The sequence below is a fragment of the Myotis nattereri genome (assembly GCF_964212035.1).
Source record: "Myotis nattereri genome assembly, chromosome: 17".
Lineage (NCBI taxonomy): Eukaryota > Metazoa > Chordata > Mammalia > Chiroptera > Vespertilionidae > Myotis > Myotis nattereri.
In genome coordinates, this window is record NC_138092.1 from 10,623,068 (window position 1) to 10,640,225 (window position 17,158).

General features: G+C 35.4%; 1 protein-coding gene across 9 annotated transcripts in view; it reads left to right on the plus strand.

Moving 5' to 3' along the window:
* MTDH (metadherin) overlaps positions 1–17,158 on the plus strand; it is a 61,300-nt gene that overhangs the window by 28,630 nt on the left and 15,512 nt on the right. The window contains exons 3-8 of one of the 9 annotated variants that reach the window (XM_081110888.1): positions 1,564–1,648; positions 2,401–2,577; positions 3,964–4,029; positions 5,703–5,939; positions 8,319–8,408; positions 10,999–11,097. In XM_081110888.1, the coding sequence (XP_080967014.1) occupies positions 1,564–1,648; positions 2,401–2,577; positions 3,964–4,029; positions 5,703–5,939; positions 8,319–8,408; positions 10,999–11,097 (754 nt within the window). The remainder of the gene's footprint in view (positions 1–1,563; positions 1,649–2,400; positions 2,578–3,963; positions 4,030–5,702; positions 5,940–8,318; positions 8,409–10,998; positions 11,098–17,158) is intronic. The other 8 variants (XM_081110890.1, XM_081110889.1, XM_081110892.1 and 5 more) reach the window with 8 other exon arrangements.

The window sequence follows — 17,158 nt, forward strand, 5'->3', positions numbered from 1 at the left end:
ACATTGGGAACCATTACTCTAGACTGTGTATTGACAGATGCTCAATGTGCTATCTTTATTTAATAGTGGATATCAGAGACTGACAGAAGATTCATAGTGGGTGCCAGTGGGAAAAAGGTAGTAGGGAGGGACTGCTAATGGGTGTCACATTTCTTTTTTGGGATGATGAAAATATTCTGGATTAGATAATGATGGTAGTTATGCAACTTCAAATTACTAACACCACTGAATTATATTATGGTATGTGGATGATATCGTAATTTTTAAATAGTGGATATGAACCTGGTTTGGTAGATGTGATAAAACAGGACATTATACATGCTACATGTTAATGATAATAAGAACATACAATGAAACAAACAAATGCAAATGAACTATGGGGAATGTAAACAAAATTTAATAATTTTCATATGCTCCCATTATCAAATATAATTTTAATCACCTTTAAGAGGTCATGTCACTTGAGAATATTTGCAAGTAGTTTATTGATAGAAAAAGCAGTTAGCTGTCATTATTGGTTATTCAGTCCGTTTACTGCTTACCCATAAAAAAGACATGAAAATACAGTCTCTTTTTATTTGTAAACTTAACTTTAAGATAGTGTGCAACAATACGCACATAGATAATCTCAATAAATAGTTAAATGAGTGAATACAAAGTATAAATAAAATCACTTACAACTATTAATTTTCTGGAAACAATGTAAATATAGAAATCATGGCTTTAGAAGTTTATTAGCAAGCTTTTGAAATGAGAAAATAATAGAAGGGAGTTGGCAGGCCATTCCAAAATGTCAACATCTTGTGTGTTTTTTCTTAAATGAATTATTAAGCATCTACTACAGATGGGGGCAAAGTAGGTTTACAGTTGTGAGTACACAAAACACAGTTTATTTCTTGTATTCTTTATTATTGTGTTATTTTCCATATGAACAACTGTAAACCTACTTTTGTCCCACCCTGTATATACAAGTTCTAGGTATTTGCACATAGCTTTTAAACTGACAAAATATTACCTACTTTATACAGTTGACTCAATTTATTATACATAAGGTATGCCAATAATCTTTATGAAATCCAACCCATTAATCAGTACATCATTTTTCTTCTGAAAACATTAGCAATAGGTTTTTATTTTAGTGCTCTAAAAACGCCAAATTATAGCACTTTATTTATTATTTAAATTAGGATAGCATGATGTCTAAGGGCACAGACTTTGGAGCCAGATAGACCTATTTCCAAATTTGACTACCATTTACTAACTGTGTGACCCAGAACAGCCTCTTTAATATTTAACATCTCTAAGTCTTCATTTTCTCATCTCTAAAATAGGAATAATACCTTCTCCATTGAGTATTTTTAAGGAATAAATAGTGTAAAGTACTTAGCATTTAGTAACTACTCAATAAATGGTAACCTTGTATTATTGCCATTTTAGTATGTTAATTTTTTTAATCAAACATTAATTTTTTGGTTGTCAGTATCATACATTTATTATGTATTTTACTGACTCCTACCTTTCCAAAAACATGAAATATTAAGTAACATTTTATTTTACTTTCAGTCAAAGAAAAATAAGAAGAAATCAAAGTCAGATGCTAAAGCAGTGCAAAACAGTTCACGCCATGATGGGAAGGAAGTTGATGAAGGTACTTGAGCAAGTGAAAGGACTATAGAAAAAAATTTAATCTTTTTTTTTTTTTTTTACCAAGGTGCATTGTATCAAAGGTGCATTTGTTTTGCTTAATCTTGTATCTAGCTCTTCTTTTTAATAACTATAGATCTTAATGTACAGATCTATGACATTGTTAAGAAACACTTTTTTAGCTAAATTATTTAAGGATCTAACAGTGCTTTTCCTAAAAGGAACTGCCTTGAAACTTAAGGTCTGACTCAATATCTTGAGCTTAAAAAGCCATTTGTTTTGTCTTTGTTTTCTAAAAATGTAGTTTAGGTTTTCCCTCATTGTTCTTAAATATGCTATCCCTAGAAGGCTGTGCACAAATTTTTTGAGTGAGCATTTATTGTTATTGCCTAATAAACTCATTTATTAGTAGTTATGTATAACACTCTCCTATCAGTTTTATTGAGCAAAAGAAAAATATACAAGATGACTTCTGTGTCATTTTTTTCTAAGCCATAGGAGATAGATTTGATAAAAATTATGAGAATAAATAATGGCAGTTAGCTGCCTAAAATAATATATTGAGATTAGAATAAATCTTAGGATAAATTGGTATAATCAGCACTCCTATTAAATAGCATATTTAACATATAAATTTATCATGCTATTTGTGTGCACTCCTCCATTCCCCTGTCTTCCCCCCACCCCTCAAAAAACAACACTACAACTTTTTGTTTTCCCCTTACTGAATAACTTTTTTTTTTCTGGGGCTGTCAGGAGCCTGGGAAACTAAAATTAGTCACAGAGAAAAACGACAGCAACGTAAACGTGATAAGGTACAGACTGATTCTGGTTCATTGGATTCAACTATCCCTGGGATAGAAAATACCATCACAGTTACCACCGAGCAACTTACAACTGCATCATTTCCTGTTGGTTCCAAGAAGAATAAAGGTATATTAGTGGAACATAAGAGTGATACATCAAATCCAACTCCTTTAAATCTGATGTACAAAATATCATTACATCAAAATCTGATTATTTTGAACTAGTTACATCATTGTGCTGATAGACCCTTCTGAGAGCATTGTGGACCACGTCTTGGTTTATCTGATACCAGCAGTGGTTATTTGTTACATACTGCTTAATGAATGGCCTATTCAATTAAAATTGCCTTGAGTCACATGAGAAAATGATGTTATTTCTTTTTTTCTCGTGTATATTGCTTTGCCCCAACTCTCTTACATTTCCATTTCTTATAGTGGACAATACATTAAATGCAATTATTTGTAATCATTCTGCATGTGGTGCTTATACTCCAAGATGAAACAAGCATGTTCTGGTAGTGCAGGTTCTATCTGGATTTCTCACCACCCCAAATGTTTGAGAATGCCATAGGTGTTTGATAAAGCTAGATTGGAACTTCAGAGGTTCTTCCCAAGTATCTCCAATGTTCAGATTATCTAATAGTGATAACTTCCTGGTAGCTGTTTACATTGCCATCATTTTTACCCTGGAGACATAAGTTGGCAGAGTTATACTGTTCAGCTTGCTTTAAGGCGTTGACTTAAACTTCTTCACCTTTTTATTAATTTCCTCCCCACCCCGCACTTGTCTCTAGACCACTTTCTTGGGTTTGTTCCCTTTTTACGTTTTTGCTTGTTGACTTGGTGGAATTTATTGCTTTGGTACAGAAATGACATCTACTTACCCATTTTCACTGTTACATATTAGCCATACTTTAGTGTTTCTGTTGGTCACGCTTTTTCGATTGTCTTATGCATGCCTTCCTTGCTAGCACAATCCTGTGTCATGCTGGTTTTGTGATATATTGTGATTATTATGCTTTTTAGTGTAAGAGAAATTGTATGTTTGTTAAAACATGTATTCTCACCTCGTGCCACAGTTTCTAAGTCCTGGTCCCAAATACTGACAAAGTTCTTTAGTTGTTGTGCTTGCTTCTACACTTGTTGAAATGGCAGCTGGTATTGTGGTGGCAAAATGAGGTGGCAAAGTTGAATTCAGTTACAGAGCCCAGTTCTCTAGTTCCTACTTAAAAGAATCTTGATATAAGAGCAGGCTCTATTTACTTGGGAAATTTTCCAGGTCCTTTGTTGGCATTTTCATTGACTCAGAATATGGTAACTAGAGAACTGAATTCCTTAAGGACATGTGAAATTACATTGTGAGTAAAAATGGCTCTTTTCCAGTGAAAGAATTTAGTGCTTAAAGGAACAATTTATTATAAATAGTAAGAAAATTGATTTGTATGTTACTCCTAATTTAATGTGCATAGTGGCCTATTTAGTATTAAATAAATTTTATTTCTATTTCAACCAGGTGAATCTCATCTAAATGTTCAAGTTAGCAACTTTAAGTCTGGAAAAGGAGATCCTACACTTCAGGGTGAGAGAAATTACATGTAACTTAAATTGAAGGCCCATCAAAATAGAAACTTACACGCATGTCTCTTTCCTCACATGAATGACACAGAAAGGGAAATGGGGCTTAATAGTTTTTAATTACTAAAGTAACATAATCACAGTCTAGAGATTTTAGAAAATAGATAAAAAGTAAAATCACTCCCATTTCTAATAGTCTTTGATATGTTCTAGTTGTTTACCCCTCTCCTCCATATGTGAAAACATTATTTTAATATATACAGTTTTGATTCTTGCTTGCCTCATTTAAGCCAGTGAAGAAAAGGAGGATTATTTTTTTTTTTTTTGGACTTGTGTTTAATATAGGCATATATAGGATAAAGGCTTTTCCACTCTTTATTAAGAAAAAAGCCTTAATACCTATAACTTTTGAAACTGCTTCCTTAACACTATCAAGTATTTCACAATAAGTATAGTTAAAGTTATACCGTGCTTCACAAATAGAAAACATACTTTATTTACTTGTTTATGATAAAGATTGAATTAAATTGGTGATATACCTTACCTAAAAACTAAAGTGTTGTAGTACAACTTAAATTCAGAAATGAAAAGGCACCTTCTCATTTTAGGCTTGTTCTTAACGCTCTCAGCTTTCTTCTTTCCCATGGTTCTGAGTCCTAACTACGCATTAAAATCATCTAGGAAGCTTAGAAAAACAGCAATCATGTATATAAAAAGGAACATAGACTTGTATACGCACACACACACCTACATGCATTTATATATACATACAGACACATAAGCACATATAATTGTATACAAGTATGTATGTACATACATACTGATGTCTGGATTCCACCCCTAGAGATTCTGATTTTAATTCGTCTGGGCTGAGACTCCAGTGTCTACTTTTTTAAAAAAAATATTTATTTTTATTGATTTCAGAGAGGAAGGGAGAGGGAGAAAGAGGTAGAAATAGAAGCATCAATGATGAAAGAAAGTCATTGATCAGCTGCTTCCTGTGCGCCCCCTAATGGAGATCAAGCCCGAAACCTGGGCATGTGCCCTTGACTGGAATTGAACCTGGGACCAAGCCAACCTTCTGTTCACTGAGCCAAACCAGATAGGGCTCCAGTGTCTACTTTTAAGGAAATTTTCACATAACAAGTCTAGAAGCAGGCTGGATGTAATGTGAGGTTACTTTTCATTTCTAATATTATATACAATGTTGCAGTAAACATCTTTCATGCATGAAAAAAGAAAAAATTTTTTAGTTGATTTTAATGATTTTAGAATTAGTGCTTTATACATAGTATATATGTAAATATTTAAGTAAAGAACCTGAAATTAAGACGAAATCTTTATATTTTTAGTGGGTAAGTATTCTGAGTATACAGACTATATTGGTTTCCTTTTTGTTCTATTGCATTTCCTTTGAGCAAGTCATTCTGCTGTTGAAAACATTAGTGAATATATATTAAGGTCAAACCTCCTCTTAGTTTTTAACTTAAAAGTCATTCATGCTGCTCATGTCACTTTTTAAATTATTTTCTTCTTTCAAGCTCAGGCTATTTAGAGGGCAGTATGGGGAAATAATGAGTGATAAATATAAACTGAGCAATCCTAGAAATTTGAAAATATCCCAGTTTTAAGAAAGAGTCATGTACCCGTTTTTAATCTTTATTTTCTTTCTTTAAGTTTCTTCAGGATTGAATGAAAACCTCACTATAAATGGAGGAGGCTGGAATGAAAAGTCTATAAAACTCTCCTCACAGATAAGTGCAGGGGAGGAGAAGTGGAACTCTGTTTCACCTGCTTCTGCAGGCAAGAGGAAAACTGAGCCATCTGCTTGGGGTCAAGACACTGGAGATGCTAATGCGAATGGGAAAGACTGGGGAAGAAGTTGGAGTGACCGTTCAATTTTTTCTGGCATTGGTAAGAAATGTTAGAAATTTTTAAATTCATTTAAAATTTTTTATCTGGTACATTGTGAATTTCCCAGGAATGAAAAAAGATCCATGAGTATAAAATTTAGTAATACCATACAGAAATAATAGCAATAATTAACTCATCTCAGGTCCTTCTTATGGAGCAAACTAAGTAAATAATACCATGTATTATTTGCTCTTGACTTAGTGCTTTCACATACTTCATCACATTTGATTACCCATGTAGCTAATGGGTATAATTATATTTTTAGTGATGTAATAAGTGTAAGGTGTGACCAGTCGTTTTTATTAATTTCAGTAGTTTAATGCCTCTTTGTAATTAATTTTTCCCCTGGGTTTTAAAGACAAAGATCAGTAGTTGAGGATCTTTTTTCTGTTGAGAGCCATCAAATTCAAAGCAACAATTTCAGGGGTGGGTGGGTGTATTATAAAAAGATATGCATGTTTAATATGGAAAACTGCAGAAAGAGAAGAAAAAAACTCAGTGTTACTATACCACCCAATGCCAACCACTGTATTTTTGTGTATTTTATGGCCTCTCCACCCCCCTCCCCCCCCCCCCCCGTGTACAATTTTTCTTTTACATAATCCAAATCAGATAGACATTTTTATGTTCCCACCTCCCACTTAACATTGTTACGTAAACATTTTCCATTTTGTAAGTGTTTTTATTTAATGGCCCTATAATACATTGTATAAGCATAGCATAAGTTACTAAATACTTTTGTGTTATTGGAGAAATACTTTTTCTATTTTTTTAGTCATTATAAATAACATTGCATTGAATATATTTGTTTTGGGATTATTTCTTTAGGATAGATTCTTGGGAGTGATATTATATTAAAGGGAATATGAATGTTTATAATGCTACATGACATATACCAACATATTTTCTAAAAGAGTTCTAATTTATATATCAGTACCAGTATGAGTGCCATTTGTCATATGCTGACTAAGGTTGGGTATTCTTATTTCTAAAAATCTTTTCTAATTGATAAGCAAAAAGAACATACATTGTTTTTGGTTAATTTTTTCAAATTACTAATGAGGCTGAATATTTTTGACAACTTTTTTTTTTATTAAATCTTTATTGTTAAAAGTATTACATATTTTCACAACTTTCTTGATCATGTCTATTTCTTTTATGAATTTCTATTCATGTTCTTTGCTTCTTAAGATTTTTTTTATTATGTTGTAATTTCTATGCATCAAAGATATTTTTTTTCTGTTGTGCTTGCCAGATAATTTTTGTTAGTATATTCCTTTTAGTTTAAGTAGAAAAAAATCACTTCTCCCTATGTTATTTGCTTTTCCCATCACTTTTAAGCTTAAAAAGACTCATGTTGACTAATGTCTCCACGAAGCAAACTTTAGATCATTTACTAATACTGTTCTTAAGCTTGCTCTCCCATCCTCCCTCTGAAATATCCAAAAATTGTGTAGGAATACCAAAATTTGTAAGAAGATTCTTCCCTAAATTCCCAGCTAATTTCAGCAGTAAGGAAAGCATAAATTTCTATGCTGTAAAGCAACCAATGGTCAAGTTTTATCAAGTAATGTTAAGAACTGTGACCTATTTGCAACTTATTTACAAAAGCTATGTGGCATTTTCATAATTAGGACATAAATTAGGTGGTATTTGCTTAATGTTGTTAGAGATGAAATTAAGCAGCAGATTAGAGGTCCTGCTTAGATAGATTAGGACCTTTGTTGAAATTGAAAGAGAACTATGAAATTAGGTTTGCTCAGGAGTGTCTGACATCATAGATGTATATGCTCCTTAAAATATCCATATAGAAGTAAGAAATCGCTTGGAGATGTTGAGAAGATAGCATGGTGTAGTGGAATAAGCATGGACTACCTCCAGTAGATCAATTTGGTATGAATCCCTATTCTTCCACTGGCTTTTATGGAAATTAGGGTAGTTTATTTAACTTCCTGTATGAACCTCATGTTCAAGTACTTGTGAGGATTTGATAAATGAATGTCAAGTATAAAGTTCAGTCCCTGGCCCAAAGTCGTAGCTTAATTGTGGTAGATAATAAGGTAGTTTGCAATGGTAGAAAGAGCATAATAGGCTTTGGAAATCAGCCTAAGTTCCTGTCTTGGCTCAGCTGCTTTCTAGCTGTCAGCAAGTTACTTAACTACTCTGAAACTTTGCTAGCAAGTTTGCCCTAAAGATTAAAAGTGGTTGGTGTAAAGAGCCAGTACATAATAAACATTCACTAAATAGTAGCAATTGCTATATTAAGTGGTTCTAATTTCTAAGGTTCTATAATATTGATACCATAGTTTTAAATCTGTGCAAATCTTTTAAGTTTTATTGCAAATCGAAGATTCCAAGTGACGTTCTTTATTTTAACAGCTGCTTGGTCTAGTGTGGATAGGGGAATGAATACCTCTGAACAGAATTCTGCTTCTTTTGCATCTCTCACACTTAACTCTGCTGTTCCTGGTATGTGAAAACAGTCTTTCATTTAGTTAACAAAAAATTTCTGTTTAATTTAGCTCTTGCTATTTGAAAAGTAGTGTCAAGTATTGCTATCAACATAATAATAGATATATAATATAAATGACAGAGGCCTTAATAAAAGAGGAAGAAAGACCTAAGTTCTTAATCTGCAAGTGACTGAGTTCCTTTCTGCAGTGGACATAAGATTCTGTGGCCCAACGTAACTGGAAGTGCTTTGGCACACAGACAAGTACAAATGGAAGGCCTTCCTTTCAGGGTCAGGATACTCTGCTGTTACTAGCGTACTCCTGCCGTACTTGTAATTTGGCATTTTGTTTCTGTTTTCTCTTATTCATCGTAAGTTTATAGTGAAGCTGGACCCAGTGTACTAATTATGTGGTTCCCTAGTGTCTGGAGTCACTAGTCTAGAAAAGGGATCAGCAGACACTTTCTGTAGAGAGCCCAATAGTAAATATTTGAGGCTTTGTGAGCCAGACTATCTCTGTTCTAGCTACTGAATTGTATCATAACAGGAAAGCAGCCAGAAGTGATACATAAACAAAGGAGTGTCTGGTTCTGAAATATTAAATTCTTTTGATTTTTTTTCCCAACCACCTAAAAATCTGGTATTATTCTTAGCTCATAGGGTATACAAAAGAAGGGGTGGCTGGATTTGGGCTATGGGTAATAGTTTGCCAACTCCTAGTCTCAGAATACATTTTACTTCCAGAGGTACAAGTTAATTGCTGCCTTCATTTGGTGACTTTGTACAACATGGGTGCTATTCCCTTCATATATTCAGAGAAAGTAGCATGGGCTGCTAAAGAAATAGCAACAGTGTTATAGCGCCTCTAAGCAGTACATGTGCTAATTATATATGAATTTTTATAGTGTTACTCTGTTAAAATTTACATAAAAATACATAACTATTGAGTATATCAAGCAGTTATATTAGTGGAATGCTAGTAAAATTTGTTAGTAAAGACTTTGATCAGAGGAAGTGATTGTATCTTTTATACTAACAGGTATTTTTCTTAACCAATTCTTTATATCAGTGACTCTGAATCCAAAGTGAATATTAGAGTCACCTAAGGATTCTGATACATACTGAGATTCTTATTCAGAAGGCCTGGGGTATATATATCCCGGATGAAGAACATCTGCATTCTGAAATGAATTTATGGCTATAGAGCAGGGTGTTTTGACCTGGCACCCATGAATTTATATGTCCCTAAAACTATATGCAATTTTTTGTGTAAGTTCTGAACAGTAGTCTACCACAGCTGTTATCAGATTCTTAAGGACTATATGACCACCACCACCCCCCCTCACTTCTTCTCCACCCACCCAAAAAAAGAAAAGTAAAAACAGAAAACACTTAGAATATAGCTGACCCTTGAACAATGCAGGAGTTAGGAACATTGACACCCCACACACACATCCCGCACAGTTGAAAACACTTGACTACTGATAGGCTACTGTGGACTGGAAGCCTTACTGAAAACATAAACAGTGTGTTAACACATACTTTGTATGTTTTATATATATTATATACTGTAGTCTTAACAATAAAGTAAGCTAAAGAAAACTGTTGCGAAAATCATAAGGAAGAGAAAGTATTTACAAAAATTTTACTGGGGAAAAAAATTGTGAATAAGTGGACCCACGCCATTCAAACCCATATCATTCAAGGGTCAACTGTATTCTCTTTTCATTAAATGCACCTGAATTTAACTTGGTCTCTAAACCACCAGCATAACTCTTCTTATCTCTTTGGCTTCTCACTGCCTTAACTCTCTAGAACAGCGGTTCTCAACCTATGGATCGCGACCCCCTTGGGGGTCGAACGACCCTTTCACGGAGGTCGCCTAAGACCATCGGAAAACACATATATAATTACATATTGTTTACAGTAGCAAAATTACAGTTATGAAGTAGCAACGAAAATAATTCATGCTTGGGGGGGTCACCACGACATGAGGAACTGTATTAAAGGGTCGCGGCATTACGAAGGTTGAGAACCACTGCTCTAGAATAATCATCTCTCTCTTTAACTTTTCCTTAGGCAAAAAATTCTAGCAAACTCAGACATTTTCTAGTTCTCTCCTTCAGGGTTTTAAGGATATAGACTACCCTGAAACATCCAGGATTTCTTTTGTGCTTTATCATTTTCAATTAAGAAGAGAGATAAAACTTTTTTATTTATCTTTATTGTTGAAAGTATTACAGATTTCCCTTTTATTTCCCCATTGACCCCCTCATCCTGCACCCGTTCCCCCAATAAAACTTTTTTGACCTTTTGAAATATATAGATAACTAGTTTGAAGAATATATTATAAAAGATAAAATCTAATGGATTGGTACTAAGGAAAAATATATTTCTTATTAGTGAATTAGATCAAATGATTATCATGTGTAATCTAAAATTACCCTTAATTCTACTTTTCCTTTATCTTAACTCTTATAATGTCTGAGGGTTTTTTTTAGGAGAAATAAAAAAAAAATTAAGTCTCCGTATGCAAAGTATAGAATTGTTATGAAACATCATTAGAAAATTCCATTTTTAATTTTATTGCATTCGTTTTCATTTAAGGGTCTACTGCTGAGCCAGTTTCTCAGTCTACCACTTCTGATTATCAGTGGGATGTTAGCCGTAATCAGCCCTATATCGATGATGAATGGTCTGGGTTAAGTATGTCCTTTTAAAAATTATCAGTTTGGGGGGTTTTTCTGTTTGTTTTTGTTTCTTTTTCAGAATTTCTAGCTTCCTGAATTCATGCTTTATATTTTAATTTTAATCCTACTTTCTAACCTTTTAGGTCATAGTAATCTAATCTAATACCAAATGTATTACTTGTAAACTAATTGTTGAATACCTATAGAATTAAAACTAAATTCACTTTTTATGATTGAGATGATATTTAAACATGAAATTGTCTTATAGTTTTACAATTTTTGTTTTAAGTGAATGTTCTAAAATATATCGGAATAGATTTGAATTTGTGAGGCGTGCAAGTTTTTTTATTGGTAGAAAACCATTTCTTTAGCCTAATTTCTAATAGAAGCATAAGAACATTAAAGGCAAGAGTTACTTAACAAAACAAAAAAAAAAGGAAGGGAAAAATATAATGGTTTTTATGTTAGAAATCTCATTCTATCTTTTTTTTTTAAATTGGATTTTTTTTTAAACTCCAAACCTCCAAATTTACTCCTTTCTCAGAATTTTTACAGCACATCACTTTTTCTGTTATTTATTTAGCATTTACTTTTGGAATTTTCTACCATTATCGCCTTGATTAAAATTTTTTTTAAAGAATATGTTTTGGCCCTATCCAGTTTGGCTTAGTGGATATAGCATCAGCCTGCAGACTGAAGGGTCCTGGGTTTGATTCTGGTCAAGGGCACATGCTCAGGTTGTGGGCTCGACCCCCAGTAGGGGCCGTGCAGGAGGCAACCAATAATGGTTCTCATCATTGATGTTTCTATCTCTCTCACCCTCTCCCTTCCTCTCTGAAATCAATCAAAATATATTTAAAGAAAAAAAAAAGAATGTGTTTTGTTTCTTCAAGTAGAGTTGAAATCTCTGAAGACAGGAACTCTCGCTCTTTTATATCCTCAGTACCTAGTGCAGCACTTTTACACAGGTGTTCAGTAGTAATAATGATTATAGCACACATGTGGCTATGTGCCAGGCACCGCTCTAAATATATTATTAAAGAGGAAGGGAGAGGGAGAGTTAGAAACATCAATGATGAGAGAGAATCATCGATTGGCTTCCTCCTGCACGTCCCCTACTGGGGATCAAGCCCGCAACCTGGGGATGTGCCCTGACTAGGAATCGAACCCATGACCTCCTGATTCATGGGCTGATGCTCAACCACTGAGCTACACTGGCCGGGCACTGCTCTAAGTCTTGTAAATACTGTTAATTTAGTGCTTATAACAATTCCATGAAGTGGGTGTTATTTTTTTCCCCATACTTACCATATTAAGAAACTGAGGCAAAGGAAAGTTACCTAACTTCCAACCTGGCCACGCAGCTCAAGTTAAGTGGAGGAGATGATATCAAACTTTCGTAGTCTAGCTCCAGAGTTCATGCTTTTAACCACTACGTGGTACAGCCTTGGTGATGATTGAAATCATGAAGGTAAGCTCGAAACAGCACAAGGATTAGTGTGTACACTGATTAGTCTCTATATAGATTAGTTGAAGCACAATTCTTATAGTTTAAGGGAGATGAAGTTGAAAAGGTAGATTAGGGAGGACCATGTCGTGAAAAGCCTTGAATTACTGGCTAAAGATTAGGAAGCTGAGGGTTGGAGTTTCTGGTGTAGAAATGTGTATCCTAGTTCTAGTCCTGACTTTAAAATGTAGTACCTCATATGGCTTGGACTTTTTCTTCTCACTTATCTTGGAATCTAGATTAATTGAGTTGTAAAATGGAGCAAAAGAGACTTTGGGAAGAATGATCAAGTTTATGCCCAATAGAATTGAGGCGTGATTAAAGAACAATAGGAGTGATTGTAAGAAAAAAGCAGGAGTGAGGTGGACATGTCTTGGGCAGCTGTGGCATGAGGCTGAGGAAAACTGAGCAAACAAAGCTCTAGACTTCTCAGCTTGGATAGAACAACTCCTCTTTCGTCTCTAACTATTCTTGTAATACGAAAAAATGATTGGCTGCTACAACAAGACTGAGAAACATGTATCCACATGACTCTGTACTTAAGTAGTAAGTAACAGGAATACCATCTTTCTCAAGCTTGTTATGCTGTATTGGCAGTCTTTTAAGTCCAAAGTTTCTGTTTAATCTCATTTCCTGTGTGAATTTTATTTTGTGTGTTGTCATCTTTAATGTGGCTAATGTTGGTACTTGATGAATGTACTTATTCCTTCTAAATTTGTAGAGGGCATGATTTAGTATTTGAGATTACTAATCCACAAAGTGTGTACACACATACACACACACACTAGCTTTACATTTCACAGTGTAATATGATTAATTTATTGACTCTTTGCCAGCTGGTGTGGGTCAGTGGTTAAGTGTCAGTCCATAAGCCAAGAGGTCACATGCCTATGTTTCAGGCTTGATCCCCAGTAGGGGGCATGCAGGAGGCAGCCAATCCACAATGTTTCTATCTCTCTATCCCTCTCCCTTCCTCTCTCTCTAAAAATCAATTAAATCTATATATATTGCCTGTCTGGTTTGAGGCATGGGCATTATTATATGACAAAAAGGCACTGATTCTACCCAGGCAGAATATAAGGTTAAGATGCTACAGTATAGCATCTTATATTTTTAAGGGCAGATGTTAATCTATCAGTTATCTTGGTCATAAAAAAAATCATCATAACCCCTATAAAAAGTGAGATTTTGAATAGAACTTTGTTTTTGTTGGCACAGCATTATGAAGGGGTTTAAGAGCATGATGCTTGCCCTAACTGGTTTGGTTCAGTGGATAGAGCGTCGGCCTGTGAACTGAAGGGTCCCAGGTTCGATTCCGGTCAAGGGCATGTACCATGGTTGCGGGCACATCCCCAGTAGGGGGTGTGCAGGAGGCAGCTGACCGATGTTTCTCTCTCATCGATGTTTCTGACTCTCTGTCCCTCTCCCTTCCTCTCTGTAAAAATTCAATAAAAAACTATTTTTAAAAAAAGAGCATGAGGCTTGAGGACTATGTGGGCTTAAATCTTACTTCTTTGTCTTTGCCCTAAGACATGGCTCTATGCCTCAGTTTCATCATCTGTAAAAATAGTAGTTCTCCTCCCTCCCCTGGTAGAGTTGTTGAGAGGATTAAATAATATAATATTAGAACATTATAATACACTTAGAACACCGCTCTATGTTCTAATATTCTAGTAAATAGTGAGTACGTGCCACTGTGCTGTTGTTGATGTCTTCTTCTAGAGGCAAAATTAGTCTGTCCTGTGGGGTTAACTAATTAGTATTGTGTGTTTAAACACTGGAGAATGTCTTTTTAACGTAATTGTTGTGTTTTATTAAAGTTAATTAAATTCTGGTAAGAAACAGCTAACAGCCATTTTCTTGCTGAGATAAAATAGAGATTAGCTATGAGATGTTTAAACCTAGACATTGTTCCACAAGCGAATTAAATGGAGACATACATTGCTTACCATTTTGAAGACAGCTAATATGGTTCTTTGAAAAGATATTGGCAGCCCTGGTCAGTATTGTTCAGTGGTTAGAGTGTTGGCCCTCAGACTGAAGGGTCACAGGTTCAATTCCCAGTCAGGGGCACATACCTGGGTTATAGGTTTGATCCCAGACCCTGGTCGCAGGAGGCAACCAATCGATGGGTCTCTCTTACATGGATGTTTTCTCTCTCTCTTCCTCCTTCCCTCCTTTTCCCTCCCTCCCTAAAGATCAGTGGAAAAAATATTCTCCGGTGAGGATTAACAAAATAAAAAAAAAGAAAGAAAAGATGTTGGCAAACTAATGGGGGAATTTTGAAAAATAGGAAATTATTTATAAACTAGAGGCCCGATGCATGAAATTCAAGAGTAGGCCTTCCTTCCCCCGGCTGCCAGCACCGGCTTCCCTCTGACACCCAGGACCCAGGCTTCCCTCGCAGCCCCAACTTCGTCCAGAAGGTCATCCAGAAGGATGTCCAGTCTAATTTTCATTTTACACTTTAATTATTATAGATCAGCCGTGGGCAAACTACGGCCCGCGGGCCGAATCCGTCCCGTTTGAAATGAATAAAACTAAAAAAAAAAGACCGTACCCTTTTATGTAATGATGTTTACTTTGAATTTATATTAGTTCACACAAACACTCCATCCATGCTTTTGTTTCGGCCCTCCGGTCCAGTTTAAGAACCCATTGTGGCCCTCGAGTCAAAAAGTTTGCCCACCCCTGTTATAGATAGATGGAGAGACCTATACTATGAATGAAGCTGTACTATGAAGTTTTAAGGAAACTATGTCTAAGAAGTTAGCAGATTAGTCCCATGAATCTTAAGAATTAAGTGTTGAGAAGTCTCCAGGTGACAGAGTTTAGGTTTAGATGATTGATCTGTTGTTTTAAAATACTTTTCATTTGACCTAGTTAATTTAAAAAAAAAAACAACCTGAGATCAATAAACATGGAAACATCACCAATGAAGTTTTTTTTAATATTTTTTTATTGCTATTAGAGAGGAAGGTGGGGAGAGAGAGAAACATCAGTGATGAGAGAGAATCATCGATTGGTCATCTCCTGAAAGCCCCCCTCTGGGGATCGAGCCTGAAACCCCAGCATGTATCCTAAATGGAACTCGAACCGTGACCTCCTAGTTTAAGGGTCAGTGCTCAACCACTGAACCACACCAGCTGGGCACCAATAAAGTTTTGCAAAGCCAATAGATATTATGCTTCTGTTAATGTTCTTATGGAAGTTAAACCATAGTACAGTTACTCTCTGAACTTTATGGCCATTTAAGCCTTTAAAATAGATAATTTTTTAAAATATATTTTTATTGATTTCAGAGAGGAAGGGAGAGGGAGAGAGGGATAAAAACATTGATGAGTGAGAATCATTGATTGGCTGCCTCTTGCAAGCCCCACACTGGGATTCAAACCCACAACCTGGGGGTGTCCCCTGACCAAGAATCTAACCATGACTGCCTGGTTCATAGGTCGACACTCAACTACTGAACCACAACGGCTGGGCTAAAAATATATATTTTCACTAAGTACTTCACTAGATTTTAATCCCCCACACCCACATACCATATTTATTAAGAGAATAGTTTATAAGTTAGTATATTTCCCATTCACTTGCCTAAACTTGTTTTCTTAATAAAAGAAAATAATGTTTCTGGCAAGAGGCCTTAGAGATCTGGCTTATAGACAGTAATTTTCCAAATCTGGGTTTCTTGTGAAGTGTAAGCAAAACCAATGACAGCTTTGGCATTCAGATCTCCTAACAGTAGTATTGTTAATGAATGCTTGGTGTAAGATGAGCAATTGGTTCTAGACATCTACTAGACTCCTTTATACTTGTAAAAATGATTTCTACATTGAGATATAACAAGTATGTCTTATTGAGAGATTTATCAGGATTATGAAAAATCCTTTGTTTTTAAATATATTTTTATTGTTTTCAGAGAGGAAAGGAGAGGAAAAGAGAGGAAAAGAGAGATAGAAACATTAGTGATAAGAATCATTGATTGGCTGCCTCTTTCATGCCCCACACGGAATTGAGGCAACAACCTGGGCATGTGCCCTAACCAGGAATCGAACTGTGACTTCCTTGTTCATAGGTCAACTCTCAACTACTGAGCCACACTGGCTGGACGAAAAGTAAATTTTTTTTTTTATTAAATATATTGTTAATGATTTCAGAGAGGAAGAGAGAGAATCATTGATCTGCTGCCTCCTGCACAGCCCCTACTGGGGATCGAGCCCACAACCCAGGCATGTGCCCCTGACTGGAATCAAACCTGGGACCCTTCAGCCCACAGGCCAACACTCTATTCCACTGAGCCAAACTAGCTAAGGTGAAAAGTAAATTCTTAATTGTATATGCCTTATAGCTTGAAAACTGGCTTTCTGTTGTAAAAACAATAGCTACCATTTATTGAACACTTACTGCATTGTTATGAACTTCTTTACATGTATGAGAAATTCGTGCACAGGGGTGGGGGAGGGGTGTCCCTCAGCCCGGCCTGCACCCTCTCCAATCCAGGACCCTTTGGGGGATGTCTAAAGGGATCGGGCCTAAACCGGCAGTTGGACATCCCTCTTGCAAGCCG